Source organism: Natrix helvetica, assembly GCF_964273705.1.
Source record: "Natrix helvetica genome assembly, chromosome: 1".
Lineage (NCBI taxonomy): Eukaryota > Metazoa > Chordata > Lepidosauria > Squamata > Natricidae > Natrix > Natrix helvetica.
Genome location: NC_138548.1, coordinates 276103448 through 276114563, shown reverse-complemented (window position 1 = coordinate 276114563; position 11116 = coordinate 276103448). Strand labels below are relative to the sequence as shown.

The 11116-nt window shown below is 43.5% G+C and overlaps 1 protein-coding gene across 1 annotated transcript; it reads left to right on the top strand.

Moving 5' to 3' along the window:
- Positions 1 to 4854: 4854 nt before the first annotated feature.
- On the top strand, positions 4855 to 6442 carry GDF9 (growth differentiation factor 9). The gene is made up of 2 exons (XM_081934011.1): positions 4855 to 4990; positions 5439 to 6442. The coding sequence occupies exons 1-2, from the start codon at positions 4867 to 4869 to the stop codon at positions 6359 to 6361; spliced, it is 1047 nt and encodes a 348-aa protein (XP_081790137.1). The 5' UTR covers positions 4855 to 4866; the 3' UTR covers positions 6362 to 6442.
- The last annotated feature ends 4674 nt before the right edge of the window (positions 6443 to 11116 follow it).

The following is an 11116-nucleotide window of genomic DNA, read 5'->3' as shown; positions in this document are numbered from 1 at the left end:
ACCCCTCCCCTCCTAGATGGGACGTTGCGGTAGGTGACATAGTCCTTTAGGTAGGTGGGTGTTTGTCTTGCTCGGGAGGAACGTCGGAGTTCAGGTTGTGTTGAAGTACTTGCAGGACTGGTTTCCTGTTGGTTTGAAGTAGTTGCAGGATCGGGTGCTTTTTCTGTTTCTGGAGGTCTTGCGTTTTCGATGCTCTTTTCCCTGGTATCTTGTTCGGCTGCGATGACGGGGGGTTGCTCAGCGGCTGTGATGACGGGGGATTGCTCAGCTGCGTGCGTGATGTCCTGTCCCCCGCTTAGCTCGCCGGTGTCGTCGTTTCCTGGGATGAAGTTTCCCTGCGGTTGTCTTTCTGTGGACAGGAAACTTTCGCCCTCATCCCTTAAGTTGGAGTGTGCTAGGCGACCTCGAAGCTGATCGATGTGCCTTCTCCAATTCCGCCCATCTTCAAGCTCTAACAAATACGATCGAGGGCCCATGATGCCAATGACCCTCGCCGGTATCCACAATGTCCCCCCTGTGTAATTTTGAGCATAAACAGTGTCTCCTTCTCTAAAAGATCTGACCTTACTTGTAGAGTCTGGGGGAGCCGAGGTAGAATAATTCGGGTGGAGCCTGTCCAGGTGAGACCGTAGGCGGCGACCCATTAGTAGTTCAGCGGGGCTTCTACCGGTCGTTGCACTCGGGGTAATGTGTTGAATGAGGAGGTAATGGTCAATGCGTGTTTGCCAATCCCCCGGGCCCATCCTGGCGAGGGCCTCTTTCGCGAACCGCACCATTCTTTCTGCCTGACCATTGGACGCTGGATGGAATGGCGCGATGAGGGCGTGTCTGATTCCCAACCCTGCTAAAAATGTTTCAAACTGCATGGCCGTGAATTGGGGCCCGTTGTCCGATACTAACAGATCTGGTAGACCATGGGTGGCGAAAAGCCGCCTAAGTACCTTTATAACTGCCTCTGCCGTGGTTGATGTCATTAGGACTACATCTAACCATTTAGAATAAGCATCTACAACTATGAGGAAGGTTTGACCCTGGAATGGCCCTGCAAAATCAATATGAATGCGTGACCAGGGTGCCTTGGGTTTCTCCCATTCTGTGGCGGGCGCTTCCGGGGGTGCTGGTCTCGACTCCTGGCATGGGTCGCAAGTGGCCACCCACTCCTCTATTTCTTTGTCCATATTGGGCCACCACACATAACTTCTCGCTAACGCTTTCATTCTCACGATCCCCGGATGACCCATATGTAAAGCATTCAATACCTTTTTTCGTAGAGCACAAGGAATAACAACTCGATCCCCCCACAACAAACATCCCTGTAACACGGAGAGTTCGTCCCGTTTAGACCAAAACATTTTGAATTCCGGGCCCACATTTCCTTTTGGCCACCCCCTCCATACCCAAGTTTGCACTTGTTTTATTAAATTGTCCTTCGAGGAGAACCTTGCAACATCGTAAGAAGAAACCGGTCCCGAATCCAAACAGTCAATGAGCAATACCGGTACTTCTGGAGTGGGGTCTGGCAAAATGTCTGGTAATGGGCAACGGCTGAGCGCATCTGCGTGCCCTAGAGTGGAGCCCGGTCGATGAATTAACTTGTAAGAGTACGCAGCCAGGAAAACAGTCCACCTGGTCATACGTGGAGAAAGGGAGACCGGAGTGGGGCGATTTCCCGCCAAAAGTCCTAACAGCGGTTTGTGATCAGTAATGAGTTCAAAATCGCGGCCGTAGAGGTATTCATGGAAACGTTTCACACCTGCAACGGCAGCCAATGCTTCTCTGTCCATTTGGCTGTAGTTCCTTTCGGCCGATGAAAGAGTTCTGGAGTAGAAAGCAATGGGTGCTTCTTTCCCATCGGGCATCCTGTGGCTGAGGACTGCTCCAACCCCGAAAGGCGATGCGTCGCAGGTCAATACCAGCGGGAGGGTTTGACTGTATTGCACAAGTAGTGAGTCAGTGGTGAGCAGGCGCTTTACCCCGGCGAATGCTGCAGCTTCGGCTCGTCCCCATCTCCATGGTGCGTTCCTCTGGAGTAGACGGTGTAGTGGCTCAGCAACGGTCGCCTTCTGTCTCAGAAAAACGCTGTAGAAATTAAGTAGTCCGAGGAAGGCCTGCAACTCGGTTTGATTTCGTGGTGTGGGGGCGTCCTGGATTGCCTTAATTTTCTTTTCAGTGGGGTGAATTCCCTGACCATCAATTCTATAACCCAGGAATTCTACGCTAGGCACGTTAATTTGGCATTTTTCTTTTTTAAGGCGGAGGCCCTTCTCTCTGATTCTGGCCAAAACAGATCTGACTCTTTTGTTTAGTTGCTCCTCGTTTGCAGCGGACACCAAGATATCGTCAAAATATGGGACGACTCCCGGTATCCCTTGCAACAGCCGTTCCATGACGCTCTGGAACAATCCTGGAGCAATACTTACGCCGAATTGTAGCCGGTTGCATTTAAACGCTCCTCTGTGCGTCACTATAGTCTGGGCCTCCGCTGTGGCGCTATCTACCGGCAGTTGCTGGTAAGCTTGTGCCATATCTAACTTAGCGAAAACCTTTCCTGGCCCCAATGAGTGCAATAGGTGCTGTACTACGGGCACCGGATATGCGCTCTGTTGTAGCGCGACATTAATTGTGCATTTATAGTCTGCGCATAAGCGGACTGATCCGTCTGACTTAACTGGGGTCACGATAGGTGTCTCCCAACGCGCGTGATCTACCGGCTCAAGGATTCCTTGTTCCACTAACTTATCTATCTCTTTATCTATTTTTGGGCGGAGTGCAAAAGGCACTCGTCTCGGTTTAAGTCGGATTGGCGCCACATTTGGATCTAAATTGAACGATATTGGTTTGCCCACATACTTACCAAGACCGGAGCTGAACACATCCTCGAACTCCTTAAAGATCTTTTCAGCGCTGCTGTTTCTCACGGCGTTGATTCCGGTGACTTCTAATCCCAGGGCTTCAAACCAATCAAGCCCCAGGAGGTTCTGCAATGGCGCGCTGGAGATGGTCACGGGCAGCTGGGCTTCGATGTCCTTAAACTGGATGTGGAATGTGCCTTGGCCCACGATGGGGACTTGGTTCCCCTGGTAGTCTCGTAGCAGGACGTCAGGAGCGCGCAGTTGGCTCTTTCTGAGGCTGGGAATGGCCTGTTTCATGGATGCCCATGAAATGATCGTCAGGGTTGATCCTGTGTCCACCTCCAGCTCGCAGGGTGAGCCCTCCAAGAGGACTGTGACTTTCAGCCTTTTGGGCCGCTTAGGGCGGACCTGATGTATCGTGGTGAGATACGTTCGCAACTCCTCTCTCTGGGTCAACTCTATCTCATCGTCTATATCCTGAAAATACTCTCGTTGAGCGTCTTGGTAGAACGCTCTTTCGGCTCTCTGTGTGAATTCTCTCTGGGGATACGCTCGCTCACTTTCTTGTGAGTAATCTCTCTGGGAATACGCTCGTTCAGCTCTTTGGGGAGTTTCTCTCTGGGTAAACACTTGTGGATTTCTCTCTGGGCGCCCTTTTTGATTTCGCCAAGCCCCTGGGTTGGGCTTCTGTTGGCGGTACATGGGTGGCTGCCGTGAGGCAGGGACTCCGCTCCGGCACACTCGTGCGATGTGCCCAAGTTTGTTGCAGTGCGAACAAACAACGTTCCTGAACCTGCAAGTAGACCTGGGGTGATTCCCTCCGCAGCTTGCGCAGGGCGGCAAACGGGATCCGGGTTTCCCCCCAGGCCTCCAGTGACTGCTCTGCATTAGGTGACTGTCCTCGAACTCGGGATCCACGTAGTCGGGGCTTGCGTCTTCGTAGTGGACTCTGGTTTGTCTCGGTGCTGGCTGGGTTTCGTTGACCCTTCTTTGTATGGTCACTGCTGATTTCTCCGCTGATTCCGACGCTCTTGCTTTGTTCAATGCTGACTGTAGGGTTAGATTCGGGTTGGCTAACAGTTTCTTTTGCAACGACATGTCTCTTACCCCACAGATGAATTGCTCTAAGATATGCTCTTCCAAATCCCTGTATTCACAGTGGGCTGCTATTCTTCGTAGAGCTGCAACAAATTGGTTAATGGATTCTCCCGCCTTTTGAGTCCTCATGTTGAATTCTTTGCGGCTGACATGGCGGGACGGTTTTGGCGCGTAATGTGTTTCCAAGGCTTGTTTCAGCGTCGCCCATGGTACTGCTTGTATTGGAGTAGGCGCGGTGAGGTCTCTGGCCGTATTGAAGACTTCCTTTCCGCAGTAGCCGAGGAAGATATTTTTCTTTCTTGCATCGGTGATCCCCGTGTACTCATTTGCTTCGAGGAAACACTCGAAACGAATCATGAAGGCTTCCCATTCGTCGGTTGCTGGGTCGAAAGGAGCGGGGGGAGCATGCATCGCCATTTTCTCAGTTTGAATTTGCCGCGCTGCGGTGATCTGAGATGGCTGCCGGAATTTCCGCCGAATTCCTGGGCTGGATCAAATCCGGAGATTCTTGAAGTAGCGTTCTTCGTCCTATCTGTCTCTCAATCCCACCTTCGTCGCCAATGTTAGATCTGGGCAACGAGAGACAGACTGCGGACACGAAGTAACTCAACAGCTCATTTTATTAGTAGTAGTAGTGATCCAGCTTGCTCTGTGGTCGGAGGGTTCCCCTTTTATAGGGATGAGGCACGCCCATTTACCAATCAGAGGAATACCTGTTTCCCGCTGTAGGAGCGGACCAGAGGGAAGACTTATCTCGATATATGTTAATATCTAACATCCTCCATCATTTGTTCTTCCAAAAGAAAATGGCCAAGGCCCACATTGTGCTCTTTTCAAGCTGCTGTCTGGCCATGATGCCCAGGGCTTGGAAAGTGATGTCTCAAGACCACCCCCAGATTCTAGAGCCCTACAGTATATGAAAAGTTTGTATAAAATGTTTGCTACCAAGGAAGGTATTCTTAAGGCCAACAAAAGGCATCTCTACAACACTGTCCATCTTGTCACACCACATGCTGAATGCAAGCATCGCACTGCTAATGGTATGTGAAAACTTTTGGGGGTTAAGTAATTTTTTTGCACCTTGTCAAAATATGGGTGGTCTTGCTTGTTCTTCCATGTACAATGGAATGGGATACATCTTTGGAGTCCCTTTTAATAGTGTAATAAATATTTATATATTTATATATTTATATTTTGCTGTAGTTGGAAAATAACCTTTTTTGTAAAATGTCAATAGTAGTGGCCATATTGTTTCTCCAAACTTTATACTGATAGGCTTCTGTTTAAAAAAAAATGGATATTCAAGATGGCTGCCACCCTAAAATGACTGTCTTCCTTGCCATTTGCTCAGAAAAAAATGCATGCCTGAAGTCTTAGATGAATTGCTTTCATTTGCAAATATACTAAAGTATAAAGTGATTAAGAGAAGCAACCTGGGAGGGCAGGACTACTTTGTTTAAACTTTTTTTTTCTTCAATCTCTTTGCAGGAGATCTTCATTCAATAGACCTGTTTTTCAATTTGGATGGTGTTACTGCCTCAGAACACTTACTCAAGTCAGCCTTACTGTTCTCATTGGATGAGTCTGTTCCTACAGCTTCAAATCTTACCTGTGTTTGCCACGTGGCTGTTCAAGAAAGCGAAGCCTCCAGTCAAGTGTGCATCGATGTTCCACATGCAATGCTATTCAATCTGGATTTTGAACATAGACGCAAATGGATTGAGATTGATGTGACCACTATTCTTCACCCTTGGATAGTTGCCAAGAAAAGAAACCTCCATTTGGCTGTGAATTTCACCTGCTTGAAAAATGAACATTATCCCAACTCTGAATATGAGTTCTTCCACATGGCACAGAGATCCCTTTTTCTTCTCCTCTATACTGTTGACACTAGTGAGCACGCTTATCACAGATGGAATTTTACATTGTCTAGTCTCAAAAAGGGCCCTTTCACAGTTCCCAGTGAAGAGGCCAGGAAAGGCCTTGAACAGGGAAGAGTACCTCGTCACCGAAGAGAAGAAGATAGGAAGATAAAAAACACGCCACTTCCAATATTTAACATAAGTCAGTATTACAAACAGTTCTCCTTTCCTCAAAATGAATGTGAGCTTCACAGCTTTTGGTTGGAATTCAGTCAACTGAAATGGGACAAATGGATAATTGCACCACAGAGATACAATCCTCACTATTGCAAAGGTGACTGTCCAAGAATTGTTGGCCATCGCTATGGCTCTCCAATTCATGCTGTTGTTTTGAACATCATGCGGGAGAAACTGGATTCTTCTATCCGTGAACTTTCCTGCATTCCAGCTGACTACAGTCCTTTGAGTGTTTTGAAGGTGGAGGCTGATAGATCAATTGTATACAAAGAATATCAGAACATGGTAGCGAAAAGTTGTACATGTCGTTAAAACTAATTGTGATGTAATGAACCTTGTAGTTTGATATTTACCCTACTTGTGAATTGCTAATTAATTGAAAAATAAAGTATTAAGTGCAAAAGCATAATTCTAACGTGTTTTTCTTAGCTTTTTCTGATCGGCAAAATAAATTAAGAGATTTTCTTGTTTTCAGAGTAGAAAAAATATCCATGAATTATGGGTGTTTTGGGGGGTTTGACAAAAAGCACATTTCTCTAAATTAAAATAAGTAAATACCATGTCATGTTACAATAGTTTCTGTTTTAGAGTAAGAATAGAATAACAGAGTTGGAAGGGACCTTGGAGGTCTTCTAGTTCAACCCCCTGCTTAGGGAGGAAACCCCACACCACTTCAGACAAATGGTTATCCAACATTGTCTTAAAACCGTCCAGTGTTGGAGCATTCACAACTTCTGGAGGCAAGTTGTTCCACTGATTAATTGTTCTCACTGTCAGGAAATTTCTCCTTAGTTCTAAGTTGCTTCTCTCCTTGATTAGTTTCTACCCATTGCTTCTTGTCCTGCCCTCAGCTGCTTTGGAGAATAGCTTGAGTCCCTCTTCTTTGTGGCAACCCCTGAGATATCTGACCACTGCTAGTCCTTCTTTTCATTAAACTACATATTACTAACTACATATTAGTTTAATGAAAATAGGCATATTAAACTAGTCATACAAGACAAGTTTTAGACATGTGTTAAAGTTTTTAAACTAGAGTTTAAGCAGAGGGTCTTACTGATTACTCAATTGCTTAATGTTTATATTTTTAGTGATTGAAGCTGATTGAGACTATTGTGACTACCAGATGTAAATTTCATTTTAAAGCAATGACCATTTTTTTCTGACTTTTGCAAGTTCATGTTGCAAAATAATGCAGATGAAGTTTGTTATATCTCTATACACTCCTCGGAAATAACTTTTGAGATTTTGCAATAGTTATGTGAAGATACTTCTCCAATAGCCAGCAAACTGCATTAAGTATGAATATTGGTAATGATATAAGCATGAGTTCTGTACAGAAGTACCTTCTTTTACAGGTTTAATAATGTGGAAAGAAATTTGCAGCAGGCTGAAAAAAAATCCCTTTTATGATGGGCCTTTATCTGATTTATGACTTTAATTAACTCTGACATTCGGGTTTTAAATGCTTTCAGTTTTGCATTCTGATTTATCAATGGAAAACATCATTCACCTCAATATAAATTAAAAATCTGCACTATAGCCCATGATATTAGTGAACTTTTAAAAGTAGGTGTTCTGTAGATATCTTAAAGCATTTTAATGTTCTATCTTTAACTGAAATCCCATTTAAGTGTATAAGCCTGAACACTTGCTGTAAATTGAATTGTAATTTGACTTGGTTTTTTATTTTTCCATTAATCCCAATCATTTATTAAATGCATTTTGCAGCAATCTTTGGTAGTCAAATACTTTGATCAGTTTAAAGGTACTGTCTAAATGAAAGTAATTGGTTTTACATTCCCTGGAACTAACTAGGTATGCTGAAATATGTAAACTTGATATGGAAAACAACCCTGTAATAGACACTACAATTTTACCTAGTCTGCTGCTACCTGAAGTTTGTGATACATTTTGTAATGGATCATGTGAAGACATCTGTGTAATGAGCAAGACATTTGTGATAGAAGGTAGATGAGGTCTGGGTTGTTAGCAGGCAAGTAGAAGAATATTGCAGGAAGGGATTAGAAATTGGCATGTTTGAATTTCATTGCCTTGGAAAGTAAGCATGGATTAGAAGAACAGATGGCATTTTCTCCAATGCTACAATGCATTGAGTTTCAAAACTGGCTGTCAAGCTGAACTTTTTTTTAAGCTAAAATATGCACGGAGCTCTTCAGCAAGTTTCCTTGACAATGCTGAGCAATCCCTTCAGTCGTCTGGTTGATTTATTGCTGCTGAGGCAAATATTTCCAATGTTTTCAGCTACATCTCCCACAATCTCATTAATCATGCTTTAAGAGGCTAACGAGGCTTGAAATCCAAAGATGGGTGGTCAGTTATTTAAGATAGCCCTACTATTCCTCCTATGGCTATGGGCAAGGCCTCTGAGTCCCATAGTTAAGTTTCCACCAGCTGTTCTTTTCCTGAATATGTTGAATACCAATTTTAAAACCAAAGCACAGTTAGCATTGGTGCCAATGATCATTTATGGTATACCAGTGACTAGAGTTCCTATGCCAGGTTTATATCCTAAACGACAAATCTGTTCTCCTCCTGAAAGAAATAGTCTATTTAAATAAACAAACGTTGTGAAGAACAAGCTCTTTCTGACCCGAAAGCATCAAAATGATATAGTTTGGATGCTTTATTTGTTTAATATTATTGCAGGATTGGCAGAAAGTTTCAGCATTTTCATGGTTGGGTTGAGGGTTTTTTGCAATAGGAAAGCAAAGGCAATGACTGGGTTAGCAGCAAGGGCATTTGTTTTAATTTAGAAAGAATTGTTGAGGCCAAGAAACAATGAAGAATGATAAGAATCTAAGCCAAATATTTAGTTTTTAGAACATGTTAAATCAAATGTGCTTGGCTGATTGGTGGCTTAGGTATCTTAGTGAAACTAACCAGTATGGCTCAGTGCAAAGTCAGACATCTAAATTAAACCATGATTGAGTTAAACATGAATCAGAAGCCATGCACTAGAAATGGCACAATCATTTTTGCCTGTTAGAAGAATTTATCCTGAAATCACAGGCTGATTTCTGTGCCTCCTTTAAATATAGATGAACACACCACAAAACACTACTTTGTTACATGGAAGTGAAGCAACGATACTAGATTTTAATGGTGCATCTTGGCTTGGGGTAAATCTGTAAGTATCACAGTATTCCATATTAATGTAGGGAGCTAGGTGCAGAGGAACAAAAGGCATCAGTAGTATAGCAGTTTATAATACCTTGTTTGTGTGTAATGTGAAGACAGAAAATTGAGAACGAATTTACTGTGATGTCATATTTGGAGAATGCTCTTACCAGATAACTGGGATGGTATAGAACTTCTTATTGATCTGAAGTCCTGACCAACTAAATGTAACTTAGCATTGGGCGCTATCTAAAAAATGAAATTCAATGGTGAAAAAAGTACATTTAGGCAAGAAAAACAAAATGCACAAGTACAGTATAGGTGGTACCTTGCTCAATAGTAGTAACTGTGAGAGGGATCTTGGAGTCCTAGTGGACAACCATTTAAATATGAGCCAGCAGTGTGCAGCAGCTGCCAAAAAAGCCAGCATAGTTCTAGGCTACATAAACAGAGGGATTGAATCAAGATCACGTGAAGTGTTAATACCACTTTATAATGCCTTGGTAAGGACACACTTGGAATACTGCATTCAGTTCTGGTCGCCATGATGTAAAAAAGATGTGGAGACTCTAGAAAGAGTGCAGAGAAGAGCAACAAAGATGATTAGGGGACTGGAGGCTAAAAATATAAAGAACAGTTGCAGGAACTATGTCTAGTTGTGTGAAAAGAAGGACTAGGGGAGACATGATAGCAGTGTTCCAATATCTCAGGGGCTGCCACAAAGAAGAGGGAGTCAAGCTATTTTCCAAAGCACCTGAAGGCAGGACAAGAAACAATGGGTGGAAACTAATCAATGAGAGAAGCAACTTAGAACTAAGGAGAAATTTCCTGACAGTGGGAACAATTAATCAGTGGAACAACTTGCCTTCAGAAGTTGTGAATGCTCCAACACTGGAAGTTTTTAAGAAGATATTGGATAACCATTTGTCTGAAGTGGTGTAGGGTTTCCTCCCTAAGCAGGGGTTTGGACTAGAAGACCCCCAAGGTCCCTTCCAACTCTGTTATTCTATTCTATTCTATTCTATTCTATTCTGATGATACCTTTAAAATGGCAGTATGATTGACTTTCTGATGCATATTACTTCAAATCTGGGTCTTGATTCCGGCTTCTTCTCTCCACTCCCTTAGCAACATAATTTTTACATGGGTGCAATTGGGTTCTTTCCAGCGCTTGAATTCTAGGATAATCTAAGCATGATGTATACTAAGCAAAACAAAACTTGGTTAGTCTAGGGCAGTGTTTCTCAAACTTGGCGACTTTAAGTCCTGTGGACTTTAACTCCCAGAATCCCCCAGCCAGCATAGCTGGCTGGGGAATTCTGGGAGTTGAAGTCCACAGGACTTAAAGTCGCCAAGTTTGAGAAACACTGGTCTAGGGAAATGCAGACTGCAGGAAGGAACGGCCTTTTGATTCATTGCTGGATTTTGGAAAATGAGCAGTGGTATCAGTGGCTCGCGGTAGATGACTCTTCCTTACCCCAAAGCAAGAGAAGGGGGAACTACAGATGTTGAAGTGATTTAGAAGATGTAAAACACCAGGACAGGATGGCATACAAGTCTAGACTTAAGAAGTCTACCTTCAAATGTTCCAGAATGGTAAAGAGACAACAGAACAAATTTGGAACAGTCCATTATAGCAGCTCAGTTTAGTTTTAGTTAGTAACTGACTGTGCTTTGTTTACTTGAACTTTAATTTTTGAGTCTGGGAAAGACAGATTTCATGGGATCTGTGCTTTTTGGCCCTGTAAGCTAAGATTCCAATGTTTACCTAAACAGTTCATTGGTTCCCAAAAAAAAAAAAGTCTTCATTTGGCAAAAGAAAAATGCATAATGTTCGCCTATGAACTTTATTTTACATCTTCAATGTAGTAATCTTTTGTATACTGTCAGGAAAGTTGATATTAGCTGATGACATTTTTATATTTTAAA